Source organism: Bubalus bubalis, chromosome 19, assembly GCF_019923935.1.
Source record: "Bubalus bubalis isolate 160015118507 breed Murrah chromosome 19, NDDB_SH_1, whole genome shotgun sequence".
Taxonomy (NCBI): Eukaryota; Metazoa; Chordata; class Mammalia; order Artiodactyla; family Bovidae; genus Bubalus; species Bubalus bubalis.
Window position 1 is genome coordinate 9,776,712 of NC_059175.1, and position 18,305 is coordinate 9,795,016.

General features: G+C 36.8%; 1 protein-coding gene across 1 annotated transcript in view; it reads right to left on the reverse strand.

The window, feature by feature from the left end:
* Positions 1-878: 878 nt before the first annotated feature.
* The window catches only part of BDP1 (B double prime 1, subunit of RNA polymerase III transcription initiation factor IIIB), an 83,741-nt gene continuing 66,314 nt past the window's right edge, over positions 879-18,305 (reverse strand). The window contains exons 35-39 of the mRNA XM_044932623.2: positions 17,856-18,060; positions 12,987-13,026; positions 10,961-11,225; positions 8,472-8,718; positions 879-3,604 (exon numbers count right to left, since the gene is read on the reverse strand). Of these exons, the coding sequence (XP_044788558.2) occupies positions 3,473-3,604; positions 8,472-8,718; positions 10,961-11,225; positions 12,987-13,026; positions 17,856-18,060 (889 nt within the window). The 3' untranslated portion in view covers positions 879-3,472. The remainder of the gene's footprint in view (positions 3,605-8,471; positions 8,719-10,960; positions 11,226-12,986; positions 13,027-17,855; positions 18,061-18,305) is intronic.

Genomic DNA, 18,305 nt, shown 5'->3' on the forward strand with positions numbered 1-18,305 from the left:
TAGTGGACTCACAAGAGAAGACCCAGCATGGCAACTGTGCTGCACATGGAGACCTGTGAAGACTCAGTTGAGATGAAAGCAGGAAGGAAGATTTTCATAAGTTTTCCAGGAGTGGGGTGGCAGGGGGGTGGGGGAGGAGGGGGAAGAAGAAGGAAATAATTTATCTGACAACTTGACCATGTCGAAAAGTATAAACTTATATATAAAGTATAAACAGACTTGCTGGAGGGTACGGAAGGTTAAGCTACAGGTTCAAAAACAAACCCAAAGCAAATTAAAAAGTGAAATAATTCTTAACTCCAAGAAAAACAAGGAGCTGTACCAGAAAGGAAATGTCATCTAAGTTCATCAGGTGGTAGAGCAGTGAATAATTTCCATTAATACCATACAAATACTGAATATGAAAACCCAAATTGTGATTAACATATTGGGAGAAAGCAGGAAAAGAGTGGGGAGGAGTTTTAAGAAAATAAAAAATCCTTTTATACCAGACAAAAAGTTTAAAAGTCTGGTCAGACAATGTCAGAAGTCTAGGTTTATATCCATAACTGAAGTTTCCCATTTGCCTTTCTCTCCAGGAAAAAAAAAAAAAAAAAAAAGTAAAAGAGATTGAGTTCTTTTATCTAAAACTTCATTGCATGAGGAGCAAATAAACAAAAAAGTAAGCAACTTTTCATATGTCCCAATATGTGGGGAAAATCTATTCTTTACTCTTGCAAAATCAAAATAATACCCTTCATAGCATAAATGAAAGAAAAAATTAACTCTTCCAATTATACCATATCTTTGTGGAAGTATAAACTGTACTTCTAAGACTATTTTTCGTTCACTAACACATTAATATCTTTATTGTCATTTGAAAAAAAGGACACAACAAATAATATAAAATAACTTTTATTTACATAATTTACATCTACAGAATATAACTGCTTTCTTTAGAACAAGAAAATTTACAATGACAGGTATTGCTTTTTGTCAAAGACTTCTTTAAGCAAGATAATATACATGGTGACCTATATTTCAAAAAACATGGTGGTAAGCAGTGGATATCATATTTTTATCTGTGCCTCAATCATTTACCAACAATTAGGCTTTTAAGTCATCATGTTGATCACTTGCTAAGATAAAAGTGTTCAGGAGGAAAAGACAAGAAAAAAATAAAGACCTTTAATCATATCTCTTTGAAAATTTATAAAATACAAATTCTTCACATGATCTTTATATGAGTCAGATTAAACACAGGTGTGAACAAGTCTTTCCCCCTTGTAAGGTAAATACACTGATTTTCTTTTTCTAAGAGTAGTTTTAAGGATATAACAGTAGGAGAATTTAGCTGACTTGATTCTCTAATGCAATGAATGCCCAAAGATAAAATTATCCTTTATACAGTAAGAAGTTACATCTTCCACAAAATTGACTCATTGTAGATGAACAAGAGACAGATGATAACACATTTAAAGTGATATTAAACAAGGGATAAAATCATAGTTTAGCTATGACAACCTAACACCTAAACTAACATGAACTAAAGAAACTTTTTCAGAATGAGACTTTTAAAATGTATAAAAATGGCATTTAAAATAGCAATGTGATTTACGACCATGGTTTTTGTAACATATTAATCACATGAAATAAATAAATGCGCATCTATAGAGAATTTCCTTCTAAATCCTCCTTTATGACAAAAAAGTTTAAACTGTAAATTTCACTATAAGGCAATGAATAAGAAATGTTCTAATATCAATTGTTTTAATAATTTAGGATTACTGTTATACTTGCCAAGCCAAATCCAGTTTTACTAGTGAACCTGAAAACTGGTCACCATTTTTTGTAATTTTCAATTTACAAACATAATTAGACATTAGAATATCTTCCCAACTGAAATACTGATTTCATAATGCAATCAACAGTTTTCTTTGTTAGGCACAACTCATAATTTCTGGGACAAATATCTCATAGGTAATGACATCAGCACCTTAAGGTAAGAAAACTACTGTCTAATATAAGGGTCAATCCATCTATGCCCATCATGTAAGTATTGTCTGTGGCTGTTTTCATACTGAAATGGCAGAGTTGAGTAGTTACCCCAGAAGGCATCTGGCCCACGGATTCGAAAATATTTTTGCAGAAAATGTTTCTGATTCCTGATCCAAGGTATTATCAACCCAGAGGGCTTTTCATATAAAAGAATAATTCTGTTTTTTCAGAAGTTTAATTTGAACCACAAAGATTTGCTTGGGTGGATAAAGGAATTACCTATGTAAATCACAAAATCTCAAAATTTAAACCCAACCCATAAATTCATATTGATGATAATCACTGACTTGATAAACGCTTATTGTTATCTTATTTTCTGTTTTTAACATCTCAATTATGTTCTGTCCGTAAAGACCTACATACTTAGGTCCTTAAGGAGAATTTAATGGGGGAAAGAAAACAAGAAATTGTTTTTTAAAAAAGGAATGTGTGTATGTGAGCATATGTTTATGTAATGGAGACTGAGTTTTGTATGGAAATTTGCCTCATAAATAAGGTTAAGGTTTTTTTTTCCCATACAAATCCTGAGATTATCTAAGAAATAAGAAAAACAAAAAATTCACAGTACAAAGTCAATATACTGAACTATGAGAAAAAAATGTATTCAAACATATATACTATTCAAATACTTTAGTTATATCACTTTAAATATCTTTAAAATTAAAGCGGGAAAGGAGACAAACATAAATTTGTTAATGCCTTCTTTACCCATAATCTCAGGGGTAAAAAATTAAAACTGAATATTCTTTTAAATAAAAAATTTAAAAATAAATAAGCTTTTTGATGTTTTATCTTTATAAATAGTAAGTTTAAATACTAGTTCTTCAATTAGGACTAATGTTACATCAATATGAATTAGAAAAATACACATTTTTCAGTCAAATAGATGATAATAGAAAAGTTTTTAACAGTTACCATACTAAACTGGAGTTTCACAATTTCCTTTCATATATTTTGAGGCAAATGAAAAGGCTTTCACCTTACTAAAAAACAAAAAATAAAAAAACACCCAAACCCCCCAAAATCCTAAAACAAAAACAAAAACCCTATGCAAACATAAAAAAACCTTCACAAAAGGTTCGCTAAACGTTAAATACAATCCACTTCCAAATACATCAGCACTGTGACTCACACAGACATTACCCACAGCATTCGAGGATGTTCATGTGTGTTCAATAGAGAAAGAGTCAAAATGTAAACAAGACCTGTTATTTCTGTCTGGGAAAGCAGTCTTAACTGGTTGTTATTTCCAAAATGCTGAGCCAATCAGAATGAAAAGGACCCCAGCAATGGTTTTCACTGATTCAAATCAAGCTGAATAAATACTCAAAATCAACCTAAAGAAAAACTGCCAGTGATGCTTCTTTCTAAATACTGTTTTGTTGATATAACTGATTCTGGAAATCCTAGACTTGAAAATAAAAAAGGCGATTTTCTATTCTGTTTCATCCACTTCAATAAAGATATCGTTAAAGAAATACTCAGAGACTGTGGTTGGCTCCTCTTCAGGCACCCGGTTTTGGCCACCTTTACATTCTCCTTTCGGTAAGCGACGATTATGAGAAACCTAAAAAGATAATAAAATTAAGTATGCAGTATAACGTTTATATTGATAGTGGTAGTCTAAAATGATACCTGTGTGAAAAGCAATATAGCAATAAGTACTCACTCACTCAGTCTCTCAGCAATGTATGACTCTTTGCGACCCCACGGACTGTAGCCTACCAGGCTCCATTGTCCATGAAATTTTCCAGGCAAGAATATTGGAGCGGGTTGCCATTTCCTACTCAGGGGATCTTCCTGACCCAGGAATAGAACCTGTGTCTCCTGCACTGGCAGGCAGATTCTTTATCACTATAAGAGCTTTAAATATGTTTATACCCACTGACCCAATAATTTAATTTCTGTGCTGTTATATTAAGGAAATAATCCTAAACATAGTAAGAGATAACCTTTGCAGCATTAGTTATAATAATAAAATCAACAAATATACAATACTAGACATAACTAGATTAACTGTAATGTACACGTTTATTACTTCAAATTTCTGTGAAAAAAATTAATAACATAGAAAATATAACACTATTAAATCTAAATGAAAACATTTTAATGACCAAAATAGGACCCATGAAACAGAATGGTACATAAGGAAATACCACAAATCAAAGCAATTCTATCAAAAATTAGCATACTTATAAATCTAGAAAAATTAAGACGGCATGGTACTGGTACAGGAACAGACATGCCTATCAGTGAAATAGACTAGAAATATCCCTAACACATATGGATGGAAATTTAGTCCTGATAAAAGTGTTATTTCAAAAAAAAATTGAGAAAAGGTGGATAATCCAATAAATAATATTGGACAACTGTGTAACTATCTCACAAAAAGGAAATCCGACCTATTATACTTCACCATTACAAGTTCTAGATGGATCAATAAACTTAAATGTAAAAACATTTTTAAAAATCAACTATAGGGGCTTCCCTGGTGGCTCAGTAGTAGAGAATCCACCTGCCAGTGCAGGAGACACAGGTTCAATCCCTGGTCCAGTGAGATCCTACATGCTGTGAGACAACTAAGCCTGTATGCCACAACCACTGAGCCCAAACACCACAACAACCAAAGCCCATGCACTCTAAGCCCGTGCCCTGCAACAAGAGCTCACCACAGTGAGAGGCCCGCACACCACAACTAGAGAGCAGCCCCTGCTTGCCGCAGCCAGAGAAAACCCTGTGCAGCAACAAAGGTTCAGCCTAGCCAAAAACACAATTGAGTTTTAAAACAATCTACTGTAAAATACCATAGGAAAATGGTTTATAATCTTAGGGTGGGGGAGAGAGTGTGAAGGAATGACATAAAAGCCAGAAATCATAGCAGATTGATAAATTCATATACATAAAAATAAAAAATACCTGCATGGCACAAACCACCATATACAAAATCAAAAGATAAATGCCACAGAGGGACAAAAAACTGCAACCTATACCACAGACATATGTGTTCATTAAATCTATGAAGAAGATAAAAAATGAATAACAATAATATACTATTGGGAGGGGAAAGGCTCTCGCATACATTGCTGTTATGAACTGAAACTGATACAATCCCTACGGAGGATAATCAGGCAGTGTCTGTCAAAAGAACAATCATTTCTTTAGACCAGCAATTCAATTTCTAGGAATTTAACCTAAAATGTGAAAAATGGTCTATTTATATATGAGTTTTACTATACTGTTTGAAATAGCAAACAATTAGGAGTAACTTAAATGCCTGTGTGAGACCAGTATCGCTCTATGGTACCCCCAAACAATGCAATATTACAGAATCATTAAAAACAATTAGGGCACTTATTCCTGAAAAAAAAAAAAAAAAGGAAAATTTATGTCCACACAAAAAGTTGCATGCAGAAGCTCACAGCTTTATTTATAATAACAAACTCTGAAAACCACTAGATGTCCTTTGGTGGGTAAATGGATAAAGAAAGCTGGCACATCCATACCAGGAAATACTATCCAGCAATAAAAAGGAATAAACTACTGATACGTAAAACCATCTGGATGAATCTCAAAGCCATGATTCCATTTATAAAACATTCTTGGGATGACACACTTTTTAAAAAAGAAATATACAATTATTTTACTTATTTATTTGGCTGCACCCAGTCTGAGTTATCAGAGAAGGCAATGGCACCCCACTCCAGTACTCTTGCCTGGAAAATCCCATGGATGGAGGAGCCTGGTAGGCTGCAGTCCATGGGGTCGCTAGGAGTCGGACACGACTGAGCAACTTCACTTTTACTTTTCACTTTTATGCACAGGAGAAGGAAATGGCAACCCACTCCAGTGTTCTTGCCTGGAGAATCCCAGGGACAGGGGAGCCTGGTGGGCTGCCGTCTCTGGGGTCGCAAAGAGTCGGACACAACTGAAGCGACTTAGCAGCAGAAGCAGTAGCAGCAATCTGAGTTACGGCACACGGGATCTTCAGTTGCAGCATGTGAACTCTTAATTGTGCCACGTGGGATCTAGGTCCCTGACCAGGGATCGCACCAGGACCCCCAGCATTGGAAGCACAGAGTCTTAGCCACTGGACCACCAGGTAAGTCCCAAAAAGACACATTTACTGGAAACCAGGTTACCAGAAAATAAGGAGACAGTGGGGGTGGCAGGGAAGTGGGTGTATCTATAAAAGGGCTAAACAAAAGATCCCTCTAGTGACAGAACTTTCTGTATCTTGACTATCGTAATGTCAGTATAGCGGCTGTGATACTGGAGGAGAGTTTCATAAGATGTTACCACTGGGGAGAACTGAGTGAAGGATAGATGAGATCCCTCCATATGGTTGTTTATAACTCCATGATAATCTATAATTATCTCAAAATAAAAAGTTAATAATTCAATTTTTTTTAAAGAGAGCAAAGGACTCCCCTGGTGGTCCAGTGGCTGGGACTCTGCTCCCAATGCAGGGGCCCAGGTCTGATCCCTGGTCAGGGAATTAGTTCCTACATGCTACAACTAAGAGTTGGCATGCTACAACTAAAGATCTCGCGTGCTGCAACAAAGATCTGGTGCAGCCAAATATATACATAAGTAAAAATAATTTTTTTTTTTTTTAAAAAGAGAGCAATAGAGAGAAGGAAGCCTTTTATCTACTGTTTTGTAATGTCTCCAAGCCACACTGCTACACGTGATAAGCAAAGAAGAGGTGACATGCCATTATTTATGTAAAAAAAGAAGAAAAATGTTTATATTTGTGTATATTAAAAAGTCTCTGGAAAAGTAGACCAAAATCTGATAATACGACATACCTGCAGAAAGGAGGAACTACAAAGCTAAAGGACAGATGTGGGAAACATTTTACTATAAACTCTCTTTTGTAGGTTATGCATTTTAAAACATGTGGAATATGTTAGTCAAAAAAACAAAGCAGCAAGTTGAGGATAATATTTAGATTAAATCCTCGCCTCACACTATATACTAACGTCAATAACCATGAATAAAGTTTTAAAACTGATTATTCAAAATTTTATACCTGTGGAGAAAAACTTTTAATCATAAAAGTAATTTAATAACTTACAAAGAAACGAGTAATAGATTTAACTAAACATTTAAAAGTTATGTGTAACAAAATTTTAAAAAGCAAATAAAATTGGAAAAAATACTTGTAGTAAAGAGCTAAAAGGTATGTGGCTTATTTACATGCATAAAGAACTCATACAAAAGAAAACTACTGGGATTCCAAAAGCTATAAATCAGCAAACAAAAACAACACAGCAATTTAAAAAAAGACAGAAACAGAATCTAGTAAATACAAGGGGGAAAAAAAACAACTCACTAATAACTGAAGAAATGCAAATTTTAAAAGTGAAATGACAGGAGTCCCTGGTGGTCCAGTGGTTAAGAATCTGCCCGCCAATGCAGGGGACGTGGGTTCAATCCCTGGTCTGGGAAGATCCTAAATGCCTTGGGGCAACTAAGCCCATGTGTCACAACTACTGAGCCAACGCTCTGGAGCCCAGGCTCCACAGCAAGAGGGGCCCACACACGGCAACCACAGAGTAGCCCCTGCCCACCTCCAAGAGAAAGCTCTCACACTGCAGCAAAGACTCAGCAGAGCCAGAAACAAATACATACATAATTTTTAGAAAATGAAATTAATTTCCACTCCTCCACCACTACATTAAATAAGAAAAACAAGTGTATTTTGAAAAGTAACATCTCAGGCTGGTAAGGATGGGACCAATCCGGCACGGTTACACTTGGTAATTACTATTCTCCAAAGTAATTTGGCAACAATAATAAAGACTCATAAAATTCTGGTCTCAGAATATAATTGTAGGAAATAACATAAAATACTTTAAAATGTTAAAAATGTTCTTTACAAAAATACTCTTTCCTTTGAGGCTCCATGCTATCCAATAATAGTCACCAGCCTTTTCTTTGTTGAGATAAGTCACCCCAATATTCTTCCAAAGTCTTTGATATAAGTTCCCAGATTTTTGTGCCCTAGTACTTACTATGACAGCTTTAGAATGCACAGAAATGAAACATGCAAGCAAATTCTAATTTTACCATTCCTTGAATTCCTGTAGGTGTCAGGACGTTTTTCCTAAAGGAAATAAAATGCAAGCACTGCTTTGTTTTGCTTCCACAAAAGGAGCAAAAAGGTCAGAAGGATCTTTGCAGTAAAGGACTGGCAATTAAGTGTTCATTTATGGTTAGTTCAATGGCTCTGTACTAAACTAGCTGTAACTTTCTAATTCAGCACCTTATCTTCTTCTAATAAGTAGGGTAGGATAGCGAGGAGATGGCCTGGAGTTGCCCTGCAATAATTTCTGACATCCAGATGAAGAAAGCAATTACCATGTCTTTCCTAGTTGAGCCTGATAACCAATTCATTCTATACAAATAAACAAAGAACAGTTATCACATACCTGAGTTGCTGAACTATCATTATTCGTAGGTTGAGTATTGTCAACAACACTTGGAGATGGAACATCAGAGGACTCTTGAGTTTTTTTCTGGCTTACACTAGGCAGATTAGATCTTTTCAAATTTTGTCTTGATACAGGTATAACAGGTTTTAGGCGTTTCTTACTATGAACCTGTGTAGGTTCATCAGAGTCCAAGCTATTCTTTGAACATATTAAAGACAAAAATCCCAGGGGTCTTCTGCCAGGTCTAGAAATGTAAATATAAAGATATTCAAGAATATCCAGAAAGACACATTCTTTTTTTTTTTTAAGTCACTAAATTTTTCATAGGCAGATTATTATAGTAAAGAAACTAAAAGCAGGAATGTATAAAATTTTATAGGACAACATCAATACCTGTATAATTAAACTTTTTTCTCTTGCCCTGCTGCCCGGCCATTGGGATCTTAGTTCCTGCACCAGGGATCAAACTCATGCTCCCTACACTGGAAGCTTGGAGTCTTAACCACTGGATGCCAGGGAAGTCCCAGGAAGACACATTCTTAATACCAGCTTCTTTCCACGAATGCTAAACTGGTATGTGTGATACCACAAGAGTGGCACATCTCCTAAGCACTGACACCACTAGGCATTGAACATCACTATGCCATGGCACATACTTGTGAAGAGGTCAAAGCTTTCTCTAGAGTAGTACTTATCAAGCTTAAAAGTGCGTACAAATCGCCTGGGGAGCTTATTAAAATGAGGATTCTGACTGAGTTGACGAGGAAAGGGGCCTGAGTTCTGTATTTCTATTGAGTTCTCAAATGATGTCCCTGCTGTTGGTCCCAGGACCACATTTTGAGTAGGAAGACTCCAGAGTAGGGGTCAGCAAGCTATGATCCACATGCCAAATGCAGTCCACCAACCGATTCTATAAGTTCACTGGAACAGAGCATGCTTATTTGTTTATATATATATATATGATTATATAATCACAAGGTAATATATAATGTTCTATAGAACCCTTGTTCTAAAACACTGCTTCTTAACTGCTTTAACCCAAACTCCCATGACATTGCCTTCATTCTATTTTAAGTGAAGTCGCTCAGTCGTGTCTGACTCTTTGAGACCCTATGGACTGTAGCCCACCAGGCTCCTCAGTCCATGGAATTTTCCAGGCAAGAGTACTGGAGTGGGCTGCCATTTCCTTCTATTTTAAGCGCATTCCTAATTCCAGAAAAGATGTAGTTTATATAACAAAAAGAACAGGTTTGTTAAACATGCTTTTTCAAGTTATATCCGTCCTTCCTCCCACTTTCCTTTAGTGGAGACTGATACATATCCCTCCCCTCTTCGATTCACCAGCACCATACTGATGATTTGAATGCTGCTGCTAAGCCAATAGATGTCCATAACCCAGCAGACTGGCTTCTAGTACTAGGACATAATGTGGGAGAAGCTGGTTGGGGCTTAAATTCCACACTTACTCTTATAGGGAGAAGCCAGAGCTGACCTCTTCTTGGGTATGCCACGAGAGAGAGACAGAAATGCACACATTATCTGGGACTTCAATAAAACAACTTCCAGACTACTTCTGACGGAGAAGGCAATGGCACTCCACCCCAGTACTCTTGCCTGGAAAATCCCATGGATGGAGGAGACTGGTGGGCTGCAGTCCATGGGGTCGCAAAAAGTCAGACATGACTGAGCGACTTCACTTTCACTTTTCACTTTCATGCATTGGAGAAGGAAATGGCAACCCACTCCAGTGTTCTTGCCTGGAGAATCCCAGGGACAGCGGAGCCTGGTGGGCTGCCGTCTATGGGGTCGCACAGAATCGGACATGACTGCAGTGACTTAGCAGCAACAGCAGCAGACTACTTCTGATGTCAGCCCTATGCCTCACACCATCTACATCTGCACTGGGAGCTACTGTGTGGTAGAATAAATAATTCTCAAAATAATAACCATGAACAATCTGAAAAAGAAAGTGTGCAATCCTAAATTCTAAAGATTTTCTATCTACAAGTCAAAGTTTCAGTACTGAAAATCCATCATCATTATTTAGTTCCTAAGTCATGTCCAACTCTTGCAACCCCATGGACTGTGGCCTGCCAGGCGCCTCTGTCCATGGGATTCTCCAGGCAAGAATACTGGGGTGGGTTGCCATTTACATCTCCAGAGAATCTTCACAACCCACGAACCAAACCTGGGTCTCCTGCATTGCAGGCAGATTCTTTACCGACTGAGCTATGAGGGACGCCCTGACCTTAAAGTTAAGCTCTTGTCATATGAAATGTCCTCTGAAACTGTGTGGCATTAACTGTATTTCCTTTGATGACACCCATTCCCTTTATATTAATGACAGAGGGGTATGTTCACAAAACACCATCCTTAGTATTGGACTTAGTGTTTATACATGTTACACCTATTCCATATAGGTTTAATTTATCCACTGAGAGCAAAATGTGGAGAGAAAAGAAACATCAAAGACTTTCTCATGATACCTGGTTAGGGGGCGGTTTGAAGACGATGTGATGCTACCCATTTGTTCAGACTCAGAAGCAGCACAAGTTCTTTCTTCCTTATCAGACACCATTGTCTCATCCTGAGGTAACTGAGATGCATTCTGTTCTTGTGTATCTATTATTTTATCAAGACATCCAGATCTGATACTCTGAGAAGCTGGTTCAAGTTGCTCTTTCTGAGGTTCTGAAATTGTCTGTATGTTTCCTGAGGTAGGGAAGATATCCTGTCCCTTGTAAGACTCCCCTTCAAAAAAGAAAAAAATGGTAAGCACATATGCTGAAATTAATATTCAATTATACTGCAACATCTGAAGAAGAAAACCCATGATTATTCTACTGTGAACCTACTTTGATAAGCTAAATTAAAAATTAGTCAAGTTACTTGGACTATTAGGAATTTTTTTTTAAATTTTATTTATTTTTCGCTGCACTGGGTCTTTGTTGCTGCATGCAGGCTTTCTCTAGTTGTGGCAAGCAGGGGCTACTATCTACTTGCAGTACACAGGTTTCTCACTGCAGTGGCCTCTCAATGCAGAGCACAAGCTCTAGGGCACCTGGGCTTGGCAGATGTCACATGCAAGCTCTAGTGTGCCTGGATTTCAGCAGTTGTGATGCAAGGCTTAGTTGCCCTTCAGCATGTGGGATCCTCCTAGACCAGGGATCGAACCTGTGTCCCCTGTACCAGCAGGCAGATTCCCAACCACTGGACCACCAGGGAAGTCCCAGGTATATTATAATAGGTCAAAGCTGTGGAACAGCTTCTATGTTCAGATATAAAATAGTTATATCAATATATCAATATTTTGACTTAGAAAAGCTTCCTACATAAATATTTCTTGAACTTAGCAAAATGAAAAAGTATCACTTTCCAATCAAAGGGTAAAGCTAAGGTCAGAACTGCCGTCACCACAAAATCTACACACAATAAATGTTGGAGAGGGTGTGGAGAAAAGGGAAACCTCCTGTACTGTTGGTAGGAATGTAAACTGGTACAGCCACTATAGAGAACAGTATGGAGGTTCCTTAAAAAACAAAATATAGAGATACCATATGATTCAGCAATCCCACTTCTGGACATATATCCAGAGAAAACTGTAATTTGAAAAGATATGTGTACCCCAGTGTTCACTGCAGCATTATTTACAATAGCCAGGAAACGGAAGCAACCTACATGTCCATCAATGGAGGAACGGACAAAGATATGGTACCTATATTCAATGGAATATTACTCTGCCATTAAAAGGAATGAAATAATGCCACTTGCCACAAAATGGATGGACCTAGGGATGTCATACTGAGTGAAGTAAGTCAGACTCAGAAAGACAAATATTACATGGTATCACTTATATGTGGAATCTACAAATGCACCTATTTACAAAACAGAAGTAAAAGTCACAGATATAGAAAACAAACCTATGCTTACCAAGGAGGAATGGGGGGTGGGATAAATTGGGAGACTGGGACTGACATATACATACTACTATACATAAAACTAGATAACTAATAATAACCTACTGTATAGCATAGGGAACACTACTCAATACTCTGTAATGACCTATATGGGAATAAAATCTAAAAGTGGATATATGTATACGCATAACAGATTCACTTTGCTGTATAACAGAAAGTAACACAACACTGTAAATCAACTATACTTCAATAAAAATTAATTAAACACAAAAAAGGGTAAACTTAACTAAGGACCTATAAAAACTCCCTTATACACAGCTTCCAAATTCCTTAAATGTAACTGTTGAGCTTTTACAGGAAATCCTGGAGTTATATGGTTTTTTTATTAAGTATAGGATGAAAGTAGCTTTTTAGGGCTATCAAAGTGCTAAACCTAAGATCTCAGAAGGGACCAAAAAGAAAACAAAACAAAACAAAACACCCTCTAATAATAAAGGCTTGATTCTTAGAGAAAAATGAGCAAGACTCATCTTCTATCCCAAATTTAAAAAATAGTTATGAGGGGTACTAAGCAAAATGCAATCATTTCACTCACCTGTTTCCTCCAAAACATCTGTTAATTCCTTTGAACACACCTGTTTCAAGAAAATTTACAAAAAAAAATTACAGTTGTCAAAATTGATTTTATTTCCTTCCTTTAAAAAAAAATTGAAATTTTTTTTTTTTTTTAACTTTTTTTGCTGCACTGCAAGGCATGTAGAACTTTCTGGACCAGGGAATGAACCATCACCTCCCGCAGTGCAAATGCTGAGTCTTAACCCCTAAACTACCAGGGAAGTCCTCCTTCTTTCTTTCTTAAGTAAAGAAATTGGTGATCTCCTACAAAGCACTAGGGTCAGACATGTTTTACAGGATTTCTATCAAACATTATGAAAACACTGTGATAGATGCTTCTATCAAACACTGCAGCTACTATTTAAATTATTCTGTAGCATAACAGAAGAGGAAAAGCTTCCAAATGCCTTTTACAAATCAAGTGTAATATTGATCCAACTAAGCAGTTTTACATCAGTGCAAAAACATCAAATGAAGTATTACCAGCATAATTTAGCAGCACATCAAAAGACTAAAACATCATAATCAAACAGAGTTTGAGAATTCCCTGGCAGTCCGTTAGGACTTCACATTTTCACTGCCTAGGGCATGGGTTCAATCCCTGGTTGGGGGACCAACAGTGCATAATCTGTTTGGCACAGCCAAAAAGTTTATTTCAGGAATGTAAAGATGATTCAGTATTTTAAAACATTAATACAAATCAACCGATCTGAAGAGAAAAATATCTCTCTATTTGCAAGAAAAGTATGAAATAGTATTCATTCTTGGGAAAAAAAAACCCTAAAATTGAATAGACAGGTATTTTGTTAACAATATAAAATATTAACTACTGCAGTCCAAAAGCCGGCATCCCATTTCATAAACACTGGACATATTCCCATTGAAGTCAGGAGTAAGAAAAAGATGTCCAATATCAGGGCTGTTTTCTGACTTTTTTAAAGTTATATTAGCCAATATAATTAGAAAAAGAGAAAGAAATTCAAGGTGTAAAAAGTAGAAGAGAAGAATTAAAATTATATTTGCAGATGATATAACTGTTTACTTAGAAAACTCTTAAGAACCAACTGAAAAAATATTACACACAATGAGGGGAATTCTGTAAAGCATTCTAAATTAAAAGAACTTAATGATAATAGAAACAACAACAAAAAAAGATAAAATTCTTAGATACACCCCAGTAAGAAATAAACCAGATTTATATGAAGAAGAACTTAAAACAGCATTAAGAGACAGACACAAAAGAAGTCTTAAAGAATGGAAAGATACACAGTGTTTCTGGATAGGTACATTCAGCATCACATTTATGATGTCAGTTTTCTCTGTGTTAATCTGTCACGGTAATACGATCCTAACACAAGTACCAACAGGGATTTTTTTTTAAGCTCCAGATAAGCACATGCTAAAATTAATATAAACTTTAAAACATAATAAGCAACTAGGGAGATCTTGGAAAAAGAATAAAATTGTACTGGGGGTCAGGGAGGAGAACAGACTGTCCCTTTAAGATATTAAAGCACTTAAAAAGTACAATGATTTTAAAACAGTGTGAAACTGGCCCCAGAACAAACAGGTAAATCAATGTATTAGAAAGGAAAATTTAGGAATATACCCAAATATTTATGGGAATTTTATTTAATTTTTAATGTTTTTTTCCTCCAAAACTACACTTTCATTTTTTGGTCTCGCAGTATAGCACACAGGATCTAATTTCCCCAACCAGGTACTGAACCCATGCCCCCTGCAATGGAAGCATGGAGTTTTAACCACCAGACCATCAGGGAAGTCCCCAAAAGTGAAATTTTAAATCAGTGGAGAAAAGATGAACTCTTTAATAAATGATGCTGGGACAAACAGATACGTATCTGGGGAAAATTAAGTTGGTTCCACTGTTCTTAAAAGCAAAATAAATTCTAAACAAATCAATGATATTAATTAGAAGAATTTATATTAATTTCAAGGTAGACTTTCAGTGTATAACGTAATCTCCACAGGCACACATAAAAAGACTAATTAAAACAAAAAAATTTTTTTGAGCTTGTGGGATTTCAGTTCCCCTACCAGGGATTGAACCTGGGTCCTAGCAGTGAGAGCGCCAAGTTTTAACCATTGGATCATCAGGGAATAGCCCAAAAGGCTAATAAATTTGATCACAGAAAAATAAAAATCATTTGTATATCTAAGTGTAATGTATATACATTCTAGAATTTGAAATTATAACTTTGACTTTTCAGAAAATAAAACTCTCAAATAGGCCCAACAGACACTACACTATACATCCTTCTTTTTAAGATTTAGTCACTCCAAAGTACAGCTATCATTTTTTAACATGTGTGCTATGGTCAGTCATGTCTGACTCTCTGCGACTATACAGACTATAACCTGCCAGGCTCCTGTCTGCTCATGGAATTTTCCAGGCAAGAATACTAGAATGGGTTGCCATTTCCTTCTCCAGGGGATCTTGCCAACCCAGGAACAGAACTCAAGTCTCTCATGTCTCCTGCATTGGCAGGCAGGTTCTTTACCACTGAGCCACCCGGGAAGCCTGTCATTTGTTAAATGGAATATTATAAACTGGTGGCGTAATTTTGCATATAATGATATGCTATGGTCTTTTTTCCATGTCATTAAATATACTTTTAAAACAAAATGAAACAATGTCTGCATAGAATGCTGACAAAATGTTGAAACTGGATGACAGATACATAGGGATACAAAGGCTAAGCACCGAAGAATTGATGCCTCCGACCTTGAGAGTCCCTTGGACTGCAAGGAGGATCAAACCAGTCAATCCCAAAGAAAATCAACTCTGAACATTCATTGGAAGGACTGATGCTGAAGCTGGAGCTCTGATACTCTGGCCACCTGATGTGAACAGCCGACTCACTGTAAAAGGCCCTGATGCTGGGAAAGACTGAAGGCAAAAGGAGAAGGGGACGACAGAGGATGAGATGGTTGGATGGCATCACCAACTCAATGGACATGAGTCTGAGCAAACTCTGGGAGACAGTGAAGGACAGGGAAGCCTGGTGTCCTGCAGTCCACAGGGTTGCAAAGAGCAGGACACGACTTAGCAACTGGACAACAACTACCTTTTTAAAAATTTCAAGACTGTCACATTAAAAAGTTAAGCAAAATAGTCTCCAGAAGAAAATCACAAAAAGTAGAATTAAAAGACAACAACCTGAAGGAACTTCCCTGGTGGTCCAGTGGTTAAGAATCTGCCTTCCAGCGTAAGGGCTGAGGATTCGATCCCTGGTCAGGGAACTAGATCCCACAGGGACACTCACGTGCAGGGCAACTCAGCCCGAACACCACAACTAGAGAAGCCCTACACAAGCTGCAATTAGAAAAAGCCCCCTCACTGCAACGAAGACCCAGCGCAGCCAAAAAAAAAGACAGCAACCTAAGAAAAAAAAATTTGCAACTCATATCACAAATATTCAAAATAGACGGTTCCTCTAAATCTATAAGATAAAGATCAACAAACCAAATTTTAAAAAGGGTAAAGAATACAGTCATGTCACAGGAAAGGAAATAAAACTGGATCTTAAGCATATGAAGTGAAGTGAAAGTCGCTCAGTTGTGTCCGACTCTTTGCGACCTCATGGACTATACAGTCCATGGAGTTCTCCAGGCCAGAATACTGGAGTGGGTAGCCTTTCCCTTCTCCAGGGGATCTTCCCAACACAGGGATTGAACCCAGGTCTGCATTGCAGGCAAATTTTTTACCAGCTGAGCCACAAGGGAAGCCTTAAGTATATGAAAAGATGTTCAACTTTACACATACTAAGAGAAATTAAAAATTATTCTGGAATACCATTTTTTAAACTATTAGATATAGAAGACTATACCACTTCTGTTGTCTGCTATAATCTAAGGACTACTGGTCTTCAACCATCCTTTTGAGAATATAGATTCTAATCTTTCCATACTGTAGTACCTTATGATGAGTACCAGAAACAAAAACAGAGAGGATGCTTAACAAACCTACAACACAGAGGCCGGTAACTGAATCTGCACAGTACCGTCAGGCATCCCTGAGGTTTACGACTGAGCTCAAGAAGTCTGTATTTTGCAAGGAAACATTTCAAAAAGAAGAGAGAGCAAAAGAAATGCCCTGGAACATGAAGACATATGGTGTACTCAAGAAACTGAAAAATGGCCAAAGTAAGGCAGAGACCAGCACAAGATGAGATTAGACACAGAAAACAACCAAATAAACAAACAGGGCCTTAGAGGTTCTGGTTTTATTCCTAAGAGCAATGGGAAGCTTTAAACACGATAATGGTAGTGATGATATTCCCAGGTGGCGCTAGTAGTCAAGAATCCGCCTGCCAATTCAGGAATTCAAGAGTCGTGGGTTTGATCCCTGGGATGGGAAGATACCCTTGAAAAGGAAATGGAAACTCACTACAGTATTCTTGCCTAGAAAATCCCATGGACACAGGAGCCTGGCAGACTACAGTCCAAGGGGTTGCAAAGAGTTGGACATGACTGAGCACACGCGCGCACACACGTAGGATCACTATTACCATCTTACACAACAGGGAACTCATTCAGTATCATTCCTAAGATCCCACAGCTTTTAATTGGTACAGCCAAAATCCACATCTGTATGATGCTTTCAGTCTTATCTTTAGCCAATGACAATGAACTGGGAATGGGTTTCCTGAGTAACATCTATCAATTTCCACCTAGAACTAGTAGAAAGTAAAAGTCCAAAACCAGTTTTATCTGGATTATTTATGGTAGAAACTATTAGAACTATGTTTATATAAAGAGTCTAAATGAAGAACAGAAATAGGTCCATTGATATGGCCATCTTACTTGTTTAATGATTTCATCTTACCTCAGAGGTATATTTTTGACAATCATCTATTGAAGTGAGTGAAGTTTTTTTGGCAGGAGGGACATGGTCACTTTCATCAAGGCTACAATGATATCTCTTCCTAGATACAAGATCCAATTTAGCAGCAGAGTTTTCTGAATCATCTCTTTCAGAATTAGATAAACACACGTCATCTTGATCAACTGAAGTTACTGGAAAACTCATACTGCATAGAAAATACACACACAGTAAATTAACTACTTAATGATGTTAAACGCTGAGCTACTCTCAAGAAAACTACCAAAGAAACTTCTAAATAACTAATATATACATGGCCACGATCACAAAAATGTTAGTTTTCAGCTCCATTCATACTTAAGATCTCACAACTTAAATTCCATAATACTGAATTAAATCTGAGGCATAAAAATGTTTTGTCAGCAAAGTTAAATTTTAGTCTAAAGTATTTCT